Raw genomic sequence first — 23,810 nt, forward strand, 5'->3', positions numbered from 1 at the left:
CTTAAGCTTTATTAATAGAAGAATTAGGCCCATAATTAAGGATATTTGACCCATCATGTTTTGATATGTTCAGACCATAGCTAGAGTATTGTGTTCACTTCTTGGGTATGACATTTTTTAAAGACCGTAACAGGTAGAAATGTATCTAGAAGAGGCAGTCAGGTTGAAGAAGTGACTAGAAAATCTGCTCTATGACGATTGTTGAAAGAACTGGACATGGTTATCCAAGAGCAGAGAATCCTGGAACAGGACATGGGGAAGAATGTGCATCGAAGCTGTCAAAGTAAGATAGGACATCAATGTAGGAGTAACCTGGTTTACGTATGCTTTGCTTGATGAGGAAAATTTTTTTGCAAAATTTGTCTTGCAGGATGAACAAAAATTCGCAGTACAAACATCATGTTTGAAAGTGAATGGCTTGCGAAGGGATGACGCTTAACTAGGGCAATGTTGTTTTGTTTTGGTTTTTTTTTTTGAACCCATATAAGATTGCATGCCATGTCAGTGGGGAGAGAGAGGGTGAGAAAATTTAAAACTTATGGAATTGACTGTTGAAAACTGAAAACAAATAAATTATTTTTTTAAAAAGTCAAAAACAAGCATCATTAGATAGACTCCTAGTCAGAAGCAAACGTAAAGAAGAAAAAAAAATCAGTAAGTCAAAACATGAAAGTGATTCTAAAAAACAAAAAATAAGTGAACGCAGTAGTATTAGTCTCACTTTTAGCGAAAGTAGCGTAAGAAAGAAGACTCACAATATTGAAATCCCCAGTGTTCTCATAGAAGGAGATTCTCCTTTCAAGCATTAACCCTTCCTCCTCCTCCTCCCTCTCATCTCCCTCGAGTCAGCCACAACTCTTCTCAAAGGTAAAGTGCAGGTTAATTTATCTTATTTTTGCTTTAAATTGTGTACAAATCATTGCATTAGGGACAAAATAAACTTACTTAAAATTATAAATAATTATTTTATATGAATATTTTTGGGGATGTGATACCAATCATCTGACTTTACATTACTTCCTATGGAAAAAGTTGCTTTGCAATATGAACAAATCGCCTGACAAACAGAATCTTTGAATGAATTAAATTCATAAATTGAGGCTCTACTCTCCTTGAAGAACTAAAATGTAACAGATGGATTTGTTTTGTTTGCCAAAAGACAAAAGTAACAGAAATGGCTGTAAGCTAAAGAGGGGATAGATTTAGACTTCATAAAAAGAGGAAAATAAGAGTTAACCAAAAGTAGAAGGGATCATCCCAGAACATAATGAGTTCCCTCTTCTAGGTGTTCATGTACTGGCTAGGTAACCAAATGGCTGAAGTATCCTTGTCCACGTATAGGTTGGTTGCATAAGAGGAATTCTAAGGTCCTTTACAACGCTGAAATTCTAGGATGCTCCATCTCCTCCACTAAAGCCATCTTTGGTGCTTCACTATAAGGTGGAAGTGCCCTTGGGCTTTTCAAAGTGGTACAGAACTAAACTGCTAGATTCTAACAAGCTGGGAAAGCTCTGACTTGTCTTTTAAAAAAAAAATATTTGAAAACAATCATCATGTTCCATCACCTCCCCAAGTTGTTTGAAAACCAGTCTATGTAGTTCCAGAGAGTGCCGACATCATGTGATGATGAATTTCTTCAGTCGTTTGTATATCTGTCACATTAAAGTTTGGAGGAGCTGAAATTGAAATTTGTGAGAAGTATACCCATGCTAATGAAATGATGTATCTTCAAGGTATTGAGGTACTTTTGGAAGATATTTCACTGTTAAACAAGGGAAAGGGAAAATAAGTAAGGAAACTGCCTGCATGCAGCAACTGAAAAAGGGAAACTAAAGAGGTCTATAGCTCCGACCTGGAGCATATCCCCCTTGGGAGAGTCTCAGAAGACATGGTTGGAGCAGCTGAAAAAATGTGAGCTCCTCTTATGTCTTATTCACCTCAATTCTTACAAATAGGGAAGAGAAAATTCTGAGGAGAAAAAGATGTTACATGCATACTACTTCAAAACTGAGGCATCAGTACATCAAGATCAGTAAATCAATACATGATCTAGTGTTCTTTTTAAAGGAACATTAATCCAGAAGAGTATGTGATAGGTTGATTTGATTTACCTTTTGAGGTCTCACAATGCCAAAAATTTGGGAGCAGACTATGGAACAAGTTTTTCTAGTCTTGGCAATTGGTAGAATATCATATTCCTTCCCCTTGCCCCAACCCTGGAGGCTGAAGGCAGGTAAGGGACCGAGTCAACAGAGGGCCTGGACTCAGGAAAACCTGAGTTCAGATCCAATCTCAGGACACTTACTAGCTGCGTGACCTTGGATGAGCCATTTAACTTCCTTCTGCCTTGGTTTCCTCGACTGTAAAATGGGGATAATAATAGTACCTCCCTGGTAAGGTTGTTATGAGGATCGGATGAGACACAATTTCAAAATCACTTAGTATAACAAATATTTATTCCTTTCCTCTTTTCTTTCCCTGCTGGTGACACTTTAGCAATGAAATGGGACCCAGACATCCTTACTACAGAATGACATTAAAACTTCCAATGGCTAAGTCTGTGGTCAAAAAGAAATGCCGCAGATCTAACAACTGCAGTTTAAGACTTAAAGTCTCAAGAAGAATATGCCATATAAATAGACTCAAGAGTTCTATTGTTTACCCAAGATTTCCAAGAATTTTGAGCCAAGACCTCAGGAGCTCAGCATGTAGTTTCTGGTAATAGAATAAGATTATGAGTCAGAAGAACTGTATTGTAGAATTCTCTTCAAATTGCCTCTTGACTCAGCTCACAAGTGCCTTCATCACCTGCTTCCCTCTTCCTAATAACGAACCTTATCATGTACTTACTCTTGGGATCATGGAAATTCCTAAGCAGCTTCACATTCTGACAATCTTTGCCTGAATACAGGGTATCCCCAACCTGGCTTCCTAAATAATGAGATTTTTTTAAAGCCTCTAAGATCACTTTTAGGGTATTGATCAAGAGTTGAGCAGAGGAATGATCAGAGAAATTATTTAATCATTCAAACTCATCAGAAGAGTCACTTGAGGTCAGATCTTGATCCAAAAGAAATGCATAAACAGAGCGGTCTCACCGTATTGAGTTCTGCTCAGTCTAAAGATATGCTGTCACAACTAGATGACAATATCACCATAGAAGGGAGTAAGAGGTGGACTCAAAATCGTTCCTTCCATTTAAGAGAATTGTTGCAAAGTTGGATCACATTTTAAAGTAAAAATGATCTCTCTTGTTTATGAATATATTTTCTCACATGAGGTAAATTAGCCCACTCGTAGTCTAAAATCATGAGTTTTCAAACAGACAAATGGCTTCATCATTTTAAGAGGGATTTAGCTACATTGATCACCACACAGCTACTTCAACTACATGATTCTACCACCACTGCAAAAGATGAGACAATGTTAAAAAATACTGTTTACTAGCCAACTACAAGTTAAATGGTAAATCAGAAGGTTGCTTAATAGATTGAATCTTTTAGCAGCGTTTTCTAGGGTCCTAGGCTATTGCACCTTGGTATATAGTTGACCATATTACTATTAATAGCATAATATAAGCATAAGCCTCTGCATCATTGAGCAAATCTAAGTAACAGAATATATTTGCATTCACGAGGATATCAGGTTGGTAGTTATGCCCAACAATGAAACAAAACTTGGGTAATGGGCTTCCAATCCATTGGGCAAGTTCACTTCAACAGACTTTTAGATGTATCCCTTATCTAGTCATTGAGGAACTAAGAATGATGATACAACTCCCCACCTGAATAATTGCAAAAATAATGGACCATCATGAAAAGTCAATGTTTCCACACAGATTAATAATCAACTCAAAACAGAACCAAAATTGGGTGCTAGAATATACCAGAAAATCCTTTTATACATTCAAAATCTTTCAACAATAATAATAATAGAGAGATTAAAATGATCAGAAGTGGGATGACTCTCACTGTTCTGTCAGGGAAATTAAAGAACTCAGAAAGAGAAATCATGCAGAAAACAAAAAGAGTTTTCAGGAACTTCGAAGAGGACATAGTTATTATATGTCTCACCAACACTAGCAACAACTAGTGACCAGTTGCCACCAACAGGCAGATAAGCACAAAAGTCCTGAGAGTGGCAGCATTCGCTCCTGGTTCTGCTTTCATCCTAAATGCCACAGCCATCCTTAAGGGAAGTGATTCCTGAAACAGGAGACGATATGCACCAAGGAGACCAAATCATCACAATCACTTTGATCACTGTCTTCTCTTAGATCCCAAAGAACAAAGCCCAGTTTCCTGGACCCAAAAGCTTTGGAAATGGCAATGCATCCAGCCTAGCACCTACACCAATCCCTACAGGGTATAAGACCAATAACTGCTCCTACAGGTACAATAGCCACAGCTACTGAAAACCTAATCCTTCATGCTCCCAACATAGGTGTCGTCCTTGATTCCTTACTATTTCTTACCCCTTCATATTAATCTGTTGCCAAGGATTGTCAATTTCACCTTTTTATCTCTCAAATATGCCCCTTCTCTCCTCCAACACTGCCACCATTTTCACCTTATGTGTGGACTACTACAGTAGACTGCTGGTGGTCTACCTGCCTCAAGTATCTCCCCTCTAAGTGATTTTCTTACAACACAGATCCAACCAATGTAACTGCTCCCCACTCAACTCCAGTGATTGCTTATTTGCTCCACATTCAAATTCAAAATGCTCTGTTGGGCATTGAAAACCCTTTACAATTCAGCCTCCTTCTACGTTTTCAGTCTTCCTATGTCTTATTATCCACCTTGTACTCTTTGATGCAGTGACAAGTAACTTCCTTGCTGTTCCACAACCAAGATGCTTTATCTCTTAGCTCCAGAATTTTCTCTCACTGTCCCCAATGCCTGGACTGCTCTCTCTTTTCATCTCCGCCTACTGTTTTTCCTGGCTTCCTGTCTCAATTAAAATCCCATCTTCCATAGGAAGCCTTTCTCAGCCTCTCTTAATTCTAGTGCCTTCTATCTATTAAATGTTTCCTATTTTTCCTGTGCATAACATCACTGTACATATTTGTTTACTTATTGTCTCCCCCATTAGACTATGAACTCCTTGAGGGCAGGAACTATCTTTTGCCTCTTTTTGTATCTTATTGAGGCAAACTATTCAGAATTGAGAGAAATAGAGAGACTACAATGATATATAGAAATTGGAAATGAGATGATTTGATACAATTAAAGTCAGAAAGAGTTTACTGAGTACATGCCATGCACTCAAGCATTCTGGTATACCAGTCCTTGCTCCCCTTAATTCTCATGGTCTACTCTTTAACTCCACCTCCTGTGCTAAGAACTGTGGTAAGGGTAGGGTGGTACAAAATAAGATGTGATCCCCAACCTCAAAGAATTTAAATTCCAGTTAAAAGACTCAACCCCAGAAATAAAGCCAAGTCATATACCCCCCCAAAAGAATTATAAATGGTAGCCAAAAAAAGATGAGTATAGTGACAAGTCACATTTCTATAGCATCTTCAGGTTTATGAAGTACTTTCCTCACAAAATTCTCATTGTTTCTGTTTTCTCTCAAGCCTCTTGACAGACTGCTGCTAGAGGCGGGAGCTGGCATACTCCTGGTTCCTTATTGCTACTTGCAGACCCTCCTCATGGCACCAATACTAAGAAACCTCCCTCCCTCCTCCCTTAAGGTTCACTCTCTCCAAATACAATCCCCAATTCAGATCCTGGGGGCAGATAGGGACCAGCCCCCAGGTCATTCTCTCTCTTTTCTTAATGAGTTCAGTCTTTGTACCAGATGACTTCAGCATACATGTTGATGTGTACTCACATCCAGGTCTCCTTTTCCCTCCACTGCAGGCATTGTCACATGCCTTACCACTCAACAGTGGTCATTTCCCATGACTAAAAGTTCTGAAATCCCTTTGCAACTTTCTATTTAAAATGAGCTTCAGAAAGTCATTCATCTTCCCTGGGACTAAGTTTTCTCATATTAAAAAGAATGGATTGGACTGGATGGCATCTAAAGTCCCTTCCAGGTTGAAATCCATGATGATGATCACTTCTTTAAAACCTAGGGGGGACCCTTGTCCTGACCACTAATCCCTCTCCCCATTAGCATTCTCTTATACCATCATCTATGCCCCAGCTTCACTGTTCTTTCCCAATCTGTGTCTAATCAAACTGACGTTGCTCTCCTTCACACCTAAGATTGAATCCCATCTGCCTGTGCTTCTGCACAAGTTTGCATCTTTTCCAGGAATGTGCTCCCTCCTCACCTTTACCTCTTAGATTCCAACCTCCTACGTAAAGCCTCATGCCTCCCTCCACCAAAACTACCTTGTATTTTTTCTTAAAAGTCTGTATGTCGTCTCTCTGATAGAATGAAAGCCCTTTGAGCTCAAGGATTACATCATTTGTGCTACATCCCTAGCACCTAAGACAGTGCCTCACACATATCAGGCATATCATAAATGCTTGCTGATCGACTGAGGTGGTATGTTATCTTCCTTTTACAAATGAGAAAACAGAGGAATGGAGATTTACCTATAATCAACAATTAATAAGTACTGCAACATTCCCTGCATCTCTCCTTGAACATTCTCAGGAGGAAGCAATAAAAGAGAGATCATCTTCTTGCAAACTGCAGTTTTATTGGACCAATTTGGTTTTTTTTTATTCCAAAATAGCATAATATTACTTATTACTTGGTTAGAGGTTCACACAGTAAAGATCAATTATTATAATTTTCTATATACAAAATGGGACCAATTACCAAGATATCTTGTATTATCAGAGCTGATGTCCTCCAGAATATATTCCTAAAATCTGTAAATAGCTCAGACTAATAAAAAAGCTACAAGCTAATGAGCCCCCTCCCCAAACATGGGATGACAAATCAAAATATTAAAAACCATGTACTATTTCTTCAGTCTAACATTCACTGAGTCAAGTTTTCCAATTAAAAAAAATCCACAAGATTTGTGAAGCATAACTATAAATTATGTAGGCTAGCAGTCCTAATACCAAACTTAGTTATTTCATTTCCATTCTCCTCCCTCTTCTCAAAAAAAAGTTTCAAAAAGGCCTGGTTTACATTTAGATCTCATTGGGACATTTTCACAACCTTTTGCCCACACACATACAATTTTTCAGTAGGATATTCTACGCCTTCATATTCTGTTGGCTAATGTAAGCATGCAGGGGCTGAGAGATTCCCCAATTCTGTAATGTTGCTACAAGTTGACTTGGAGCTATGAGAATGCCAGCTGAGTTCTCTGCAGATGTGGCCTTTGACTTACTTCAGTGGCAGCTAAGAATGCAATCGAATGCAGCTGCAAAGGAGGGGGAATCTCATTGAGCTCATGGTTGGCTGACATGCTCCTTTAAATCCCACTTAATTAGCATTTCTCTGAATAGTGATCTTCTACTTGGGGGCAGCCCTCAGAAAACATCCAGCAGGAAATGATCAGCTGCCAAACAGTGACATCTAACCCTCTTCAGAGGCAGATTCATAAGAAAGGGAACTCTGATATGTTAATCTTCAGCATTTTCAATAGAATTTGCAGCTAAGCCTATATATACATCTTCATCTTGCTCCAACCAAGGGAAAATTTTTGTTAACACTTGTGGAGATATTTGCTCCATTCATTGATTTTAATATTTGCTACTCTCAAAAATGTGAAAAGAGTTAAAAAAAAAAAAAACCTGACACCTAGGCACTGTGTCTGAATCTGGCACTGTATGTGAAATTTCAATAGAATATTCAATAGAATATTTCAATATAATATTCAATAAATATTCAATATAAAGGCCCAAAACACTTTTCTACTAGTCACAAGAAATTCAATAATTCAGCAAATATTTATTAGATATGTATTGTGGACAAAGCATGTGCTAAGCACTGTAGGAGATATAAAATTGGCATAAGACATGGTTCCTGATCTTATGGAAATGATAATACAGTAAGGGAATGTGAAGATATTACTTTGTATTATAGTTACCTACACTAAAGATTACTCCTACAGTAATAGAAGTTGGTTTTGCTTAGCATTATTTCTTTGTGAAAAGGGAAGTTTCAGCCTATAGGTCATACTGGGAAATTATTTATGCTAGAAGAATCAGATGACATCTAAAATTTTCTTTTCAAAGTGCATTTGATCACCTTGGTTGGCCCAAAAAAGAGATGAGAAAATGTGCTTCTACACAGAAGGAAGGAGCCCAACAATGGTTCTAAAGAGAAGTTATTCTTAGATCTTTGTACCCTTAACTTCACAAGTTTTCCATCATTTCCTCAATTAGTAGAAGATAGAGTAGTGCCCTATTTCTTCCACAGCCCCCCACACTACCACAGTAAGTTAAAGTCTCTAGACTAGGGCAGCAATTCAATACCATTCCTGTGCATCTCACACACTGAGGTGGAATTAAGGTAGACCCCCAAGGTCAAAGGAGTTGGCCAGGTAGGGTGGGGTTGGGAGAGGATCATTTAAGTATCTCTGGTTTTCCATCTCTAATGTCACAGGAAGATGCTAAGGATTGGTTAATGATACACTCCTTTCCCTTCCCCCTACTTTACAAATTCCTATAATCATGGAACAGGAAAATTTCTGGCATTTTCCAGTCAGAAAATACCAGGAGTTTACAGAAAAGGACAGGGTGAGCATGCCAGAAAGGAGGAAATTGCAGGGTCTAGGTCAGAGAAAGGCTTCTACAAGAGACGTTAGCACCCCAAACACGAGAATATTTTTGGATTATCAAAACCCAAAGGGTTAAGAACAGAAAGAGAACCCAAGGAGAGAGACAGAAAAGGAAGAATAAGACAGGTAGCAGAAGAATGTTCTATCCTGGAAATTTCAGTAGGAGAGAGTTGCCACCCATCCCCAACTCCCAAAATGGTAATGGTTAATAGCGTCAGGCTGCAGAGGACATAGAGGAGTAGGAAAAGAACAGAACCCAGAATCAAAAGACCACCATTTGAATCTCAGCTCTGTTGCCTTCTGGCTATGTGACCTTGGGCAAAACACTTAACTCAGTTGATCCTCAAAATAAATTTTAAAAATCAAATTTTTAGTTTTCCAGATACACTACTGTATAGATCTAAGAATATAGACTCATGATTGGCAAAAGATCGCTGATCTTGGTGATCTGGGTAGCAAGCAGTTTCAGTTGTGATTACAAAGGGACAAGAGGAGAGGAAGTAGAGAACTGGAAATATTGGACATTAATTACTTTTCAAATAAAATTCATCCATGAAGGGGAGGAGAAATGAGCTTGCAGGGTCAAGAATCAGTCTTTTTTAGGCTTGAGAAGCACATTTTATACAAATGAACAGGAGTTAGTGGGAGGAAAGGATAAAGATACATGGAGGAGACAGTCATGAAGAATGGCCATTAGACCAAGGTCCCGAGGAAAGAGGGGACTCATATTAGCCCCTATAATGAATAGGAATATACTTCTATCTCAAACCAGAAGGAAAGGAGAAAATGAAAGATCATAATGAGAAATTGCAAGGAACAGAATATGGAAGTTGTCAAGTGGCTTCAGTCTCCTCGGCAGAGCAGAATAAGTGTTTTGTCCCACTACTACTGTTTAAAAAAAAAAAAAAAAAGCTTTATTGGTAGCCTAGAATGCAGACACAAATAAATATATGAAAGTATAGATTATGGAAAAGAAGAAAAAGGTAAGGATGCTAAAAGAGATGGATTGTTAACTACAATTCCATTTCCTGTCTTAATGGAAAAGGTATAAAATCATTTAACTTAATTTCTTTATGGCCTAAGCATTTTAAAACTATTTCCACCCTCTATTTTTCCCCACATTCAGTAGTTTCTCACTGAGTATTTTGGCAGACCATTCTTTCATCTGTGTTTTAACTAATATTATCCAAACTGCTCAAAAGGAAAAATAAATAGATATGGAAGATGGAAGCCAAAGTCAGAGACTTTTCAAAACATCTTAACCTGACATAAGGAGAACATATTTCCCCTACCAGTGCATTGTGACTTCCTTCTTTCATTCTAGTTGGGGGGAATAAGTTAAGTAAGAAGTTAAGAAGTAACATTCCAGGCTCACATTTCTTCTTGAGCCCATAGGGATAGAGCAAAGAATGGCAAATGGAAGGGACAACTGGGTGAGTCCTGGTTCAGATAAAACTACATCAGCACTTTACAGATCAGTTACTGTAGTCTTTCTGCACAAAGAAAGCAGGCATGCTATAGGTCATCATCTTTTACAAACAGAAGCTATTTGACCAGCCCTCCCATGGGGTAAAGTGCTGCCTTTCATTGTTCTTTATTTACAGTTTGTCAAAAGATGAGAGGTTATCAGATAGTTTGGGAACTCCATCAGTGAAAAGACTGTATTTCATGAAGAACAATGTTCCAGGCAGCACAAACCTAGGCCTGCTGTCAGTTTGACAAGATGTTAATCTTCCCATATCAGTAACATGGCTACACAATAAATAACTGGGACTAGTATTATGGGGCAAACAATTAGTCTAGTTAAAATAGAAATACATAATAAGTGTTGAGTTCCCTTTTCTGCTTCAAAAATCTGAAACTTTATGTTTCAAGCAACAAGTCTCAGGAAATGAGATTTCACCTTCCATTATGGTTTTTAACTGATCTGTAAATCAATGAAGAACACTTTTTTAAATACCTTCAGTGTTGTCTGAGTAGGAAATTGTAAGCAATACCAATGACTTCAAGACTTTGACAGTACAATCTATTGAGTACTGAATTGGGAGTCAAGGGACTAGGTTCTAAGACTGGCTCTGTCATTAAATAATAACTTTAAATAGCCATGTGACCTTCAATGAATCACTTCATTTATCTAAACTTCCATTTCTTTGTCTTTAAAGATAAAGCAGGGAACTTACATTTAGCCAGTTCCTTAGAAATCATTCAGTGTGATCCCTTCATTTTGATGAAGATGAAACTGAGGCCCCAGAGAAGGACAGGCCCAAGGTCATAGAAATCATATGAGACACACAGGATTCAAATCAGGTAAACAAATATAAGTACTACCTTTTTAATATAAATTAGCCTGTTAAGGCAAAAGTTAAAAGAAATTTGAATTGGGTTCATTTGTATCATACTGCCAGGAGTACCCTCCCTCTCAGGGGTAATGCAGGGTGTCTTGGAATGTACAAAACCCATATCTGGGCTCAGGAAAATCACATAGGTGATAGAGTTCTAATAAGAAACTTCAGTATGCATAGGACATATAAATCACTGAACCACCGGAAGGTTATATCCTCTCATATTGTAGAGAGATTGGACAACTCGCCAGTAAACAAAACAACTCCTGAAAATGGTCAGAGCTTTACAAAGACAAGGTACTAGAACCATTTATTACCTATTGGAAGCTTGAGTGAATAGACTGAAAAGGGGAGAGTGAAGATGGACAACCCACTAACTAAGTCAACTGAATATGTATTTTTACCAACCAGTTAAAAATATTTGGAAAAAGAGAGCTCACCAGCATGTTGACAAAAGATTAACAAGGGTAGATCACAGAGTTGTAATGAGTACAGTGCCTGACTTGACAAAAATCGTGATACTGATGAGGACCGTTATGTACGGTTATCCCCAAGAGGATGAGAGAGTTCAATCCAATGTATCTCAATCCTATCATCACAGCAACATACCAACATTAAGTGGTTGTCAATCCTTTGCTCTCCAAGAGGACCAATGACATCATGAGGTTGATATCTCACAGGGGAACATAAATTCAGACGGTGAAGAAAGTTTAACTTTAGAGGAAAGAGAGGAAACCTGATTTTACCCTAATAGAACAGTTGTGGAAAGAGAAGAGAGGACACCATTATAACCAATGGCTGGCATTTATTACTATTCAGGGATGTGACAGTCAGGCTGGGCCATCCATGAGCTCAGAACTGCCATTATATGATACTAATAAGCAACATTCTAGAAATTTAAAAACTTAGGTTGAGTCTAGAACTTTTAAGCTAACAATTAGGCTTACATGCAATACACCAGGTAAGAAATTATACGTATTACTATTTGCTCTGTTTTTGACTGTTTCTTCTTTCTTGTGGTACCTCCCATTGGTTCTAATTCTTCTTTACAACATGACTAATGTGAAAATATGTTTAATATGATTGTATATGTAGCACCTATGTCAGAATACGTACTGTTTTGGGGAGGGGGGAGGTGACAGAAGGCGAGGAAATTTAGAACTCAAAATCTTATGAAAGTGAAAGTTGAAAACTAAAACTAAATAATTAAAAAATTTTAAAAGTAATAAAAAAGTTTAAAAAAAGAAATTATGTACATCCAAACAATTATTTGATGATAAATATGCAACATATGATTGTGTTCAACTTCATTTTGCTTTGAATTTCATACCGCTTCTTATTGAAATGTGAGTTTTTATTGCTTATGGTCAATTAACATGCATTTATGAAGTACACATTTTATGTTAAATTCTGGGAATGTATTTTTAGTAATTATAAAATCTGGTGCCTACTTTCAAAGAGTTTACATTATAATCAAGGTGACCACACCTTGAAGGTGTATATATATACATATATATATGATACATACAATATAAATGGAAAGTAACCTCACATGGAAAGCACTTCCAGTGGATAAAACCGTGATAGGTTTTTAAAACAAAGTGGTGGGACTTGAGCTGAGACTAGAAGAAATCCAGGAATCAGAAATGAGGAGACAGAACATCTCAGACCCAGGAGAGAGCCAGTGACAAGGCATGGAGCTGAGAGATGGAGAGCAATGTATCAAGACCAGAAAGGAGGCCAGTGTCATTGGACTGTTAAATATGTTGAGGGAAGTAAAATGTAAGACTTGAAAGGTTAGAAGGGCAAGGCCTTAAAGGGCTTTAAGAACCAAAGGGAAGATTATTATATTCGTTCCTAGGGTTAATAAGGAGTCACTGAAATTCATTACAGGGGCAGGGATGAAGGGAAAGTGGACATTGTCAGACTTACACTTTTACAAAGATTATTTTGGGAAATGAATGAAGAGTGTATCGGAGTAGGAAGAGACTTCAAGAAAAGATACAAACCAGAAGGATAGTCCAACATCCTCACGCAGGTGTGAGGTGATATGGACCTGTGGTGGAATGAAGTCGAGAGTTCATTTAGCGGAATTTGTCTTACCAGGAAGAAAAACCACTTCTTTGTATGGGAGAAGAATCAAGGAGAAGACAGTAAAGGGAGAAGTCTAAGTAATGGAAGATAAGGAGAGGAAAAGAGGAGGAAGCTTTTGGTGAATTTCCTCAATATTTTCAAAGAAGTATGAGGCAAGATCTTCGGCTGAGAGAGCAGAGATGGGGTGTACCATGAGAAGCTTAAGAAGGGATAAAAAGATTTGTTATCACCACTATGGGATAATGAATCAATTGTGGAGATGTAAAAGAATCACTTTGTTGCAATAAAAGCCCAATTGAGATTCTTTAATGGCTTTGTTCCCAATCAGCATGATTCTGAGATTTTTTTCCAACTCTATTCAGTAGCATGAAAATATGTAAAGTACATGAATGATGGGAATAATTTAAGATTGAGTTTGACTATTTATAATCAAAAATAGGATAAGGGGGTAAGGATCTCAAATTTGGAAGGGTGAGTTGAAATGACTTACTGAAAGAAGGGAAGAGAAGATAGCCAGGGCATTGGTGATAGCCTGGGAAAGAACTAGGGGATTTGAGAAGCTAGAGATCCAATGTGGAAGAAAAGAGTTAGAGGTAATAAGGCATATGGAATTGTAAAAGATTATGATTCAATAAAGGAAGTTAAGCATTCATGAATATGTAAATGGAAAATCTGCAGGTGATGACAAGATCAAGGTACGACCCTCTCTTTACGTTGCCAAGATGAAGTAGAAGAGTAGGTTATAGGAACTGAGTAGATTGAGAAATTGGAAAAGTTAAAGTATTTGAAAGAGTATTACTATACATACCGAAGTCCTAGTAGACTGAGTATAAGAAATAGAATGGAGAGAAATATTTCAAGTCAGGCACTGAACTCATTAACGAAACAAGGAAAATGTCATGAGATTGGGAGATAAAATCCTGATTGGGCGACAAATTTTGACTGACAATCGGTTGAACTTAAAAGCAGGAATAATCAACATTACAATCAACCCATAAAGCTCAATCACACTCTCCCTCCAATATATAGAGTGCCCAAGGGTAAAGTGGGCACAGACTGATAGAAACTTAGCAAGAAGGCACATGATTGGGGAAACCCAAGTCTCTGAGGCCACTCACTACTGTGGACTGGAGACCCTTATATGGTTTTTTAAGGAACAAATTCCAGCATATAAAGCCACATCTTTAGATGTTTCCCTTCTGGTCTTTGCTGCTCTCCTTCTGGATAAAGCCATGTCTTTTGCTATTAAGCAGATAAAGCAGTGAAAAGCCCTCTTCAACTACAGACGCTCTTAGTAGGGTGCTGACCAAAAAAAAAAAAAAAAATTCATTTCTTCAGGGACAAGCAACTCCCTTGAGTCAGAGAATTACCAAGCTCGTTTTAAGCTGCAAATGGCAAGGGACTTCTACTTCTCCCAATTAGCTCCAAGCATCTCCTCATAGGGAAACAGATAAGAAGCCTGTCTATCCCCCATGTTTGTACTTCTCCAGCCAGAAAGGACAGTAAAGAGTAAAGCAGATAGCACCGAGAAGTTTCTCCTCCATTATGTTGTAGATGGTAGTCAACAACAAGTCTCCTCCATCATGTTGTAGATGGTAGTCAACAAGTCTCCTAACTCTTCACACAGGAACAGGCTTCAGCTCTCTCTAACTGTTTCTGATAGACTTAGCCCTTCACAGCAATGCAAGCACTTAAAACATTTTCAAAGGGCTCTTGATGCAAAATGCCATTCACATCCGGAGAAAGGACTATAGAATCAGAATGCAAAAGGAAGCAGACTATTTTCTCATGTGTTATATTTTAGTTTGGTTTGGTTTTTCTCATGATTTCTCCCATTCATTTCAATTCTTCTATGCAACATGAGTAATGTGAAAATGTGTTTTAAGAATGTTACATGCTGTCTTGGGGAAAGAAAGGGGAAGGAGGGGAAGAAAAATCTCCCGATCAATAGGATCATAGAAAAGTTGCTGAAGAGTCTCCCATCTCATTTGGAAGCTTCTTACGTCATTTGTCTGAGCCTTTAGGCTTTTGTACTCAACTTACTCTCTTCCATCTTCTGTCTCTTCCTATAGTTTTTATGGCTTCCAATGCCTCATATCCATGCCTCCTGATGGTCAATGATTCATCTTTACTTTTCTATCTCTTTCAGCAATCTATTCATGTATGTAAGGAGCAGTATCTTTAATTAAACTTTGAATTTAAATGAAAACACAAAAGTGTCAGATTTAAATTAAAATTGATTTTTAAGAACATTCCTAAGGCTAACAAAATAATAGACAACAGTTTTGATTTAGAAAGTATTTCTATTACTTAGGATAATGGAAAGGAGAGGATACATAACTAATACAAAATGTGTAGTCTAAGAATAATTTAAATTGGCTTTCAAAATGCATTGAGAGGTATAGAAATAATCATCCTTATACTTAGAAACTATTCCCCCTGGCACTGATGTAAACAGTGAGTAAGAGTTAATGATATCATTGGGGTTAAGGAGGGGCAGTTCAGAGGCAGATATGGAAAGATTTGAAACCAAAGTAACACAGGTTTTTGACAGCAACTAATTTATATAAGTTTAACACCTTCCTCTCTCTCTAAAACAATGTTGATTACCAAACTGTTGATCTGAATCAAAGGAGGAAGTCTCTGAGGAGGGGATTCCCCCCTGCCACTCATTCCTCATGGGATGAAATTACACATTTGAATTACTACATATAGTTGCTTCATAAACAAATATCATACATTATCAAACCAGTTTTTCTTAACAATTCACAGTCTTCATCCCTCTCTAAAAGAGTTCTTAAGTGGGAAATGATTATTCCTATCCCATATTAGAGTTATTATTACCAGTGATTAAAAGTTATTTTCTTTCAAATGCCATAAAGTTCAGACATGCATGTGAGTGTGTACATGTATGTCTATATTTTGGCTGGTGAGAGAGCTGTGAAACAAGCCTAAATAAAAGGCATCTCCTGCCTTTACTCCAAAGAGAACGTAGCAACAGTTGCCACATTGCAGTTGGATAAAGAAGGTGTTCAGCCGCATGTATTCTCCATTTCATTGAAGTGTCAGGTTTCTGGATGCTGAGGAGAGTTTTCTAAATAAATATCTGTTAATCTTGTAGGACCATGATGGATCTGCAACACAACATGCATAGAAGCCAATTTTCAACAGATTAAGAAGAAGGGGACAGGGTTGGAAAGAAGGGATGAATTTTCATTTTCCATGACTACACAGAATCTGTAGTCAAAGAGGAACAGAAAGCTGAATCTATTCCCAAGCATGTGAACACAATTTGTTTATAGGAACTGATGTTACTACAAATAAATAAACTTTTTTTTCCTGGTGACTTATTTTTGAAATTCATGACATAACTAGATACTGAACTGAGAGTAAGGAACATGGAAAAGAGCCACATATATCCTCCAAATTTTGGGGTGCATGGTCCCTCCAAACAAAATCATACTTTTGTCCTTTAATGAACTTGTTATTCATGATTGAATTCTTTGATTATCCCAATCTGTGGTCAAATATTAAATTGATTTGAACTCAATAACTATTAAGAATACAATTTCATTTCCAACTGTTTTTTCTAATTACTCTTCTCTCTCACGAAATATACAAATCTCAGTCACACTTTAGAGGATTATCTTTAACACTGCCATAATGTTTTAAGGCAAGAGAATCTTGATGTTTAAAAACACTGTAACTCCATGTTCCTACATAAAACTGTCATCAAAACACGAGCTTCAAAATTCATGAAGCAGGAAAATATATCTGTTCTGAATCTCTGGGCAAAAAGGTCAGGTTATTTTAAGGGTGAGATGGGACATGCAAACCTATAAGTGAGAAGTGATGGAAAAGAACCTTCAATTCTAGAGCTTGCAAATAACTTCAGATCTTTCCTTTGGGGGTAGGGGTGGGGGTAATAATGGTAGCCACAGTCTCACAGGAAACCAGTATTAGAGTTAAGACAGAAACACAGTGCCTTTTTTCACATGCCACATTACCTACAATTAGCCAAACCACTATTAAGGGTAATCAAAGTGAGGGATGTCTCATACAAAATTGTAATAGAAAAGAAATTCATTTCAAAGAGACATGGGCATATATAATATGGAAATGAAAAAAAATTACAGATAAATGAATAATAAGAAAACTGAGTTAATGGCTTCCCAGTGCTTATCAAAAAGGTGCAAAAATTTAGGGAGTTACCTAGGGAAGAGTCATATTACTATGTAGACTGCTGATTGTCTAGAGTGTTGTTTGTTGAACTAAAATAAAGCTCAACATGAATCAACAATGTGATAATATAATCAAATAGTACTCAATTTCATCTTAGCAGAGTTCCTACAATAAGGCAGGTGAGTACTCAGACTTGATCAACCCATATCTGGATAACTGTGTCCAGTCCTAGGTACCATATTAGTGAGACAAACTGAAGCCATACTTACTACTGAAGTAATGGGGAACATTGAGACTTGAGACAACATGTGAGAGAGGAGGGAAGCACCTTAATCTCTATCTTCAAGCAAAAATTTGAAGGGTTTTAATGTAAAAAAAATTAACTTCCCAATAATTAAAGCAGCCTCAAAAAGGAGTTGGCTATGAGTTTCTTATTACTGGAGGTCTTCCAAAGAAGGCTGAAAGACAACTTTTCAGGGACACTGCAGAAAGAATTCACGATTCAGGTATAGTTGGGATCTCATGACCTCTGAGGTCCCTCCCAACTCTATCATTATTTGATTCCACAAAAATGTTCAATCATTCATATTCAGATATGATTTTCCTGATCAACCACCAATAGTCACATTTTTTGCACTGTTCTTTTTTCCAGCAATAGGGATGATTTGTCCAAATCTAACTTCGCTCTCTAGACCAGTCTACCTCTCTATCCCTCCCCCGCCCCAAACAATCAACCAATAAGCACTAATTAAGCAACTACTAATTCCAGGTGCTGGACATACAAAGATAAAAACGAAACGGTTCCTTTTTCTTCCAGCTTCAATGAGCTTATGTTTTATGGGAGGGAGACAATATGTATATATAGCAATACACAAATATAAAGGCAGGGTTGTTTAGGGAGGGTGAGCACTAAGGAGATAATGAAAGGTAGTAGAAGGCTGTGCTTGAGTTGAGACTTAACAGATGTAAAGGATCCTCTGAAGTAGATATAAGGAGATAGAACATTTGAAGATAAGGGAATGGACAGTCAAGAGAAAAATGGAAGATTTAGAGACTTGTATGACGAACAGTAATAAGGACAATTTGACTAGAATGCAGGAGGTTAATATATAATGAGCTGGAAAGGTACTTTTGAGAAAGTTTTAAAAACAAAAAGGAATTTCTATTTCATCCTAGGGCAATAGTACGGCTTTAGAGTTTATTGAGTAGGCAAATGACATTTTAGGAAAAACACTTTGGCAGATATGAGGAGTATACATTAGGATAGGGAGGGATGAAGCGGGGAGACCAGTGAGGAGGCAGGCCATTGCAAAAGTCCAAGCAAGAGGTGATAAGAGCCTAAACTAAGTTGCAACTATGCCATTCAACAGTTTTCTCAGAATTGGGGATACGGTAGTTGTGGTTAATTTAATCTCTAACCACCTTAAAAATTAACTCAGGAGAATAACTTGAGAGATATTTAGGTACTGGGAAGTACACTCAGCTTATGGAATGAAATTAATCAGAACAATAAAGTGGAGCATGTTTCTCAAGAGCTCAGGGAGTGAACAATCTTCATTTAACCCAGGCATGGAAAGGAAGTTGCAGAAGGAGAAATAGATAATACAGGCAACAGACTTTCAGGGAAGTGGGAAGAAAAAACATTGAGACTTTCAATCGGTTTTCATCTGTGCTAAAGTTTTTCATTATACTGCTTTAAGAATGAAGTTCAGCTAGGTCACTAGATAACTAGATAACATTGGCCATATAGATCAACTAATTCTGGTAATAATCCCTCCAGTTTACTAAAGTGTTTGCTTCAAGCACCATTCAAAGCATATCTGAAGAAGGAAACACTGTACCAAACTAATTCTGAGCCACTTTGGACCCAAAAAAACCCAAGACAGTTAGATGAGGATGGTTTATTCTGCTGGTGGTACTATCTATCCTTAGGCCAAGGGCAGTTTCTAGTAAAACAATTGATCTTTATTTAGGAAACATAACTCCCATGTGGGAACAATCTTGGGGAAATTAGACACTGCGGTTAATACTAGCTACTTATATGAAGTAACAGTGTCAACTGAGAGTTAATTACTGAGCACAAGGAAGCAAAGAATACTTTGTTGCATTCCACTAGGATACCTTGCCCATCTACTACTTAAACAATTTTCTATTCCTCCCCTGACAAGTTTAGTCAGGCTCCCCACATGTGGAAAGCAGGCTTATACAGTATAACAAGAAATATCCATTTGGAATTAAACAATAAACTGCTTCCTCAAGAAGGGGGAGGGAGGCAAAATTGCTTTCATCATCCGCACCCAGAAAGAAGAAAGTTGGTTGAGAATCGGAGCAAGAAAGAACAGGTGTGCAAAGCTGGGTAAGGTGGTACAGAGTTTGATGCCAAGAGAACTCTGATTGGTTCAAAGCAGGTCTGAACAGGGGGAGTAGGGAGGGGCAAAAAGGACTAGGTACAGCTGAGTCCCACTGAGGAAGGATAGCAAAGCTATTGAGGTACTATACTAACCTATTAGAACCTTCTGCTCCCAGGAGATTGAATTATTTTTTTCTTTGGAATGGTTTAGAATGTTGGCTGCCAATCCTCTTTCACATCTCTAGCATTTCTATGATTCTAATTAAAAAAAAAAAAAAAAGACTGACCCCTGATCAGATAAAGAAGGAAACTGGAAAAAAAAAATGCTGGTCTATGGGATAATTCAGACAACATATAAAGTAAAATCATTTTTTCTTCCGCTAATACAGAGCACATGAATTATGGGGAAAATTTACTTCCTGTAGTGATGATACTTCTTACTGCCCTGTCTTATTCAACATCATCTACATCTTCAAAACATTGACTATCTCTAGTGTTATTCTACTTATGAACCTTACTTTGCAAAGTAAAGATTTGAAAGTGATTATAATCACTACCATTTTTTTTTAAAAGAATGGAAATTATGAAAGTGGGAAAAGGCTAACCCCATCCCCCACCCTGATGGTTTCCCCAACCAAACAGTAGGAAATAGAGGTTGTTTGGTGATAACAGACAAACACTGCTTTTTGCCAGAAGTGAGAGAATAATTTTGCTTTGGTCACAGAGATAACCTGCCTCTAGAAAGAAACAAAGGCCTAAGCAGCACCCTTATTGGCCAAGATCCACCTGCCCAACCATTTTCCTCCTTTTTTTCTCAAGCAGCTCTCAGGTACAATAATAATCCATGACTAAGCAAATTGTTGACAATGTACGCTCTCCACAGGGCATATTCTCAGCACTGCAGGTATGTGTAAAGTGTACACACTGGAAAGTAACACTGATTCAGCTTAGCCAGGCCGGGTGGCAGCCTGGGGACCCTGGCAGCGCCAAGTATGTAGTCACTTGCTAGCTAGGGAAAAGGTGAACAAGTGTCCCTCCTGCTAATCGGAGAACACCCAACACGGACATGGACAGGAATGGAAACCACATTAGCTCCAGATCCCTGATGTTGCTTCAGTTGCTTTGGTCCCTTCTCATCTCTACCTGGAAGAGGTCACCTTTGTTTTGACGCCCAGTCCCCATCCCACCCACCCTTGTCCCCCAACATTAAGAGACTTGGAATGCGAGTCCTGAATGAATTCATTCCCCTTTGTGGGGAGAAAGAGGAGGGGATGGGGGAGAGGGGGATAGAAGCACACCTGAGGATGAGAAGGTACTGACCCTAAACCCTGATGATGCGGACCAGGTGAGGGGCCACCCCAGAACAGAGCGGATCAAGAGCGAGGGCTGGGATTGAGCTAGGGCGCCGCCCAGAGGGGGCTCCCGAGGGAGAGGTGAAGCGAGGCAGAGCGCCAGGGGGCAGTTGGCAGGAGGAGAGAGGCAAGCGGGCGGGCTCCCCTGCCCAGCAGGCGCCTCCCCCTCGGGCCCCGCGTCCGCTTCAGCGGGCAGGAGGCGGGCTGGGACGGTGCGAGGACACCGGCGGGCGGGCAGCAGCGGGTTCGGCCGCCGGGACCGTCTGACCCCCGGGCCAGAGGCAGACAGTCCGGACACCTAGCTGCCCCAGCTGTGCTTAGATGAGACTCGGGGCGGCTCAGAGCAGACAGAACTCCAGAGATAGGACCCGGGGCGCCAAGTCATGGTCAGCTCACACCGACACCTGAGCAGAAAACTTCGAGGAAGACGAACCCAGGGGGAGGAAGGGAGGAAGGCAGGGGGAAGAAAGCATGAGCGTGGCTCCTACCTGTCCGGCGAGGATGAGGAGGCACAGGGTGCCCGAGAGGATGGGGGCCAGGCTCCCCCGGCGCCGCGGCCCCGCTGCCAGTGCCATGGTCGCCCTCCACCCCGGCGGGCTGGCCGCCGAAGGAGGGCAGTGTCAGCGGAGCCCCCCTCCACTAAACGGCTCTTCCTCTCGTTCCTCTCCTTCCAGCTCCCCCTGGCTGGCGCTGGGGATCCGCCTGGACTCGGGCTCCGGCTCCGGCTCGGGCTCCGTGCGCCCTGGCGCTGCGCCCTGGCTGGGTGGCGGTGCGGACACTGTCAGTGTGGCTGGGGAGAGAGGCTGGTTTGAATGGTAGCGCGTGGGGGTGGGGGTGGAAGTGGGGGGTGTTATTTGTGAATGTGTTGCTTGTCTTGGCCCGGGATGGTGCGCGCTCACCCCCCCACCCCCCTTCCCGGCTCCTGCTCCTCCCCTACTCTGTGTCAGGCAGCTGAAGGCGGGGAACTGAAACTTCGGTCCGCCCGGGGCAGCCGCCGGCGTGTGCATTTCAGGAGACAAGCACATGGCTCCTCATTTATTGAGCTTATTTGCCCCATCTTGTTAGAAAGAAAGGAAGAACAGAAAGGTGTGCGGCTTTGCTTTTTCCGAAGCAGTCTTGAGCGAAGTATTCCTTGTAAGCCCTCTCCCTTCGCCCTTCTTGAAAACCCTGGGATTCGGCTGCTGTGAGTTATTTGGATATACCCCTAGACTCTATCACCTCCCCATTTTTCAAGAGGTCTCCACAAGCTACCAACTGTCATTTTGCCGTGGGGGTGGGAAAAAGGAAGGAGAATATTAGGTAGCTCGCAAGCCTCCCCTAATTAGAGAAATCGTGGGTCTGTCCCACGAGAACCCAGGGCTCTAGAGGGATGTAGGAATGAAATTGACTTGTCAGGTGCAGCTACTTCTGCTGAAAGTATCCCCGAGGATGCAGCAAAGTCATCTTATAGGCGGTTGTTTCCTGGGCGAATCTGCCAGGGATAATGAGCCACCTACTCCAATGCTGGATTGTTGTGGTTTCTTTGATGACACAAAGATATTATGGCAACACAGTTTCTGGTCAACGATATGGAGTTTTGTTTTTGTTTTGGTGTGTTTAATTTTTTTTTTGCCTCCTGGAAAACCAGAGTTTTAGAGTGACCCTCATAGCTCATCTTTATAATAAGGCATATTACAATTCCTCCTCCAGCCATTTTTTCCACCCTCTATTACCCCCCCCCCCCCTTTCCAAACTTCAGGAAGGTTAGTGAGAAAAGGCTGTCCCTAAGTAAATTCAATCAAATCATGGTATCAGCATACTCATCAAATAACAATTAGGAAATTACCAGGGTGAACACAGCATGAAATTATATCAGTTAACCTTTTTACTTTCTAATAACTTACAGCATTCATGTAGGAAGCTAGAAATCAAGCAGCTGGCTGAGACATAATTCGTATTTTTATAGCAATCAATCAATAAACGTTTATCAAGTGCCTACTATATTTCAGGTACTGTGCTGAGTGGTTGGGGATATAAAAAGAGGTAAAAAACATCTCTTCCCTCAAGGAGTTTACAATCCGGGGAAAACCACATAAAAACAAAGCAAGCTGTATACAGGATAAACAGATAACAGAGAGAAAGCATTATTTGTAAATGCTTTTTCCCACATCCTCCTGGAGGATATGTAGTAGGCAGGTCAGAATTATAGACTCATGGAATGTCAGAACTGGAAGAGACTTCATAGAGATTATCCAATCCAACTTCATTTTACAGAAAAGGAAACAGGTTCACATACCTGGAAGTACAGCAATAATATTAAATAATGACATACAGTGAGTATTTAGGCCCTAGTATATTCATTGGTGTACAAACATATGCTGCTCATAATTACCATGTTACTAAGTGCCATGAAAACTGAGTAGCATTGTTTTGTGTTTAGAGAAACAACGTCTTGAAGTCAGTTCCATTATAAGTTTGTTATAAATATTTTAAAGAAGAGATTAACAGAGTGCTGGTACAATGGATTTTTAACTTTGCCTTAGGACTTAATTACATTGTAAAATGATGTCTGCATCATCATGTGTGAAGTAATAATGCATCTCTAATCAGAATTCATTGATTTACTCATTCTGTGATCACTTCTTGACTGGACTAGCTGTGTGACCTTGCACGAGTCATTCAGCCCTGTTTACCTCAGTTTCCTCATCTGTAAAATGATCTGGAGAAAGAAACTGCAAATGACTTCAGTATCTTCACCAAGAAAACCCCAAATGGGGTCGCAAAAAGTTGGACATGACTGAAACGAT

General features: G+C 39.4%; 1 protein-coding gene across 5 annotated transcripts in view; it reads right to left on the reverse strand.

Annotated features, from left to right (window-relative positions):
- Window positions 1-21,796, reverse strand: part of ADAMTSL1 (ADAMTS like 1) — a 1,091,970-nt gene extending 1,070,174 nt beyond the window's left edge. For 2 of the 5 annotated variants that reach the window (XM_072655722.1, XM_072655679.1), the window contains exon 1: window positions 21,513-21,795. In XM_072655722.1, the coding sequence (XP_072511823.1) occupies window positions 21,513-21,599 (87 nt within the window). In that variant the 5' untranslated portion in view covers window positions 21,600-21,795. Of the gene's footprint in view, window positions 1-21,512 lie in introns of all 5 variants that reach the window. The other 3 variants (XM_072655705.1, XM_072655687.1, XM_072655697.1) reach the window with 2 other exon arrangements.
- Window positions 21,797-23,810: the final 2,014 nt, after the last annotated feature.

The sequence above is a fragment of the Notamacropus eugenii genome, chromosome 1, assembly GCF_028372415.1.
Source record: "Notamacropus eugenii isolate mMacEug1 chromosome 1, mMacEug1.pri_v2, whole genome shotgun sequence".
NCBI classification, from domain to species: Eukaryota; Metazoa; Chordata; class Mammalia; order Diprotodontia; family Macropodidae; genus Notamacropus; species Notamacropus eugenii.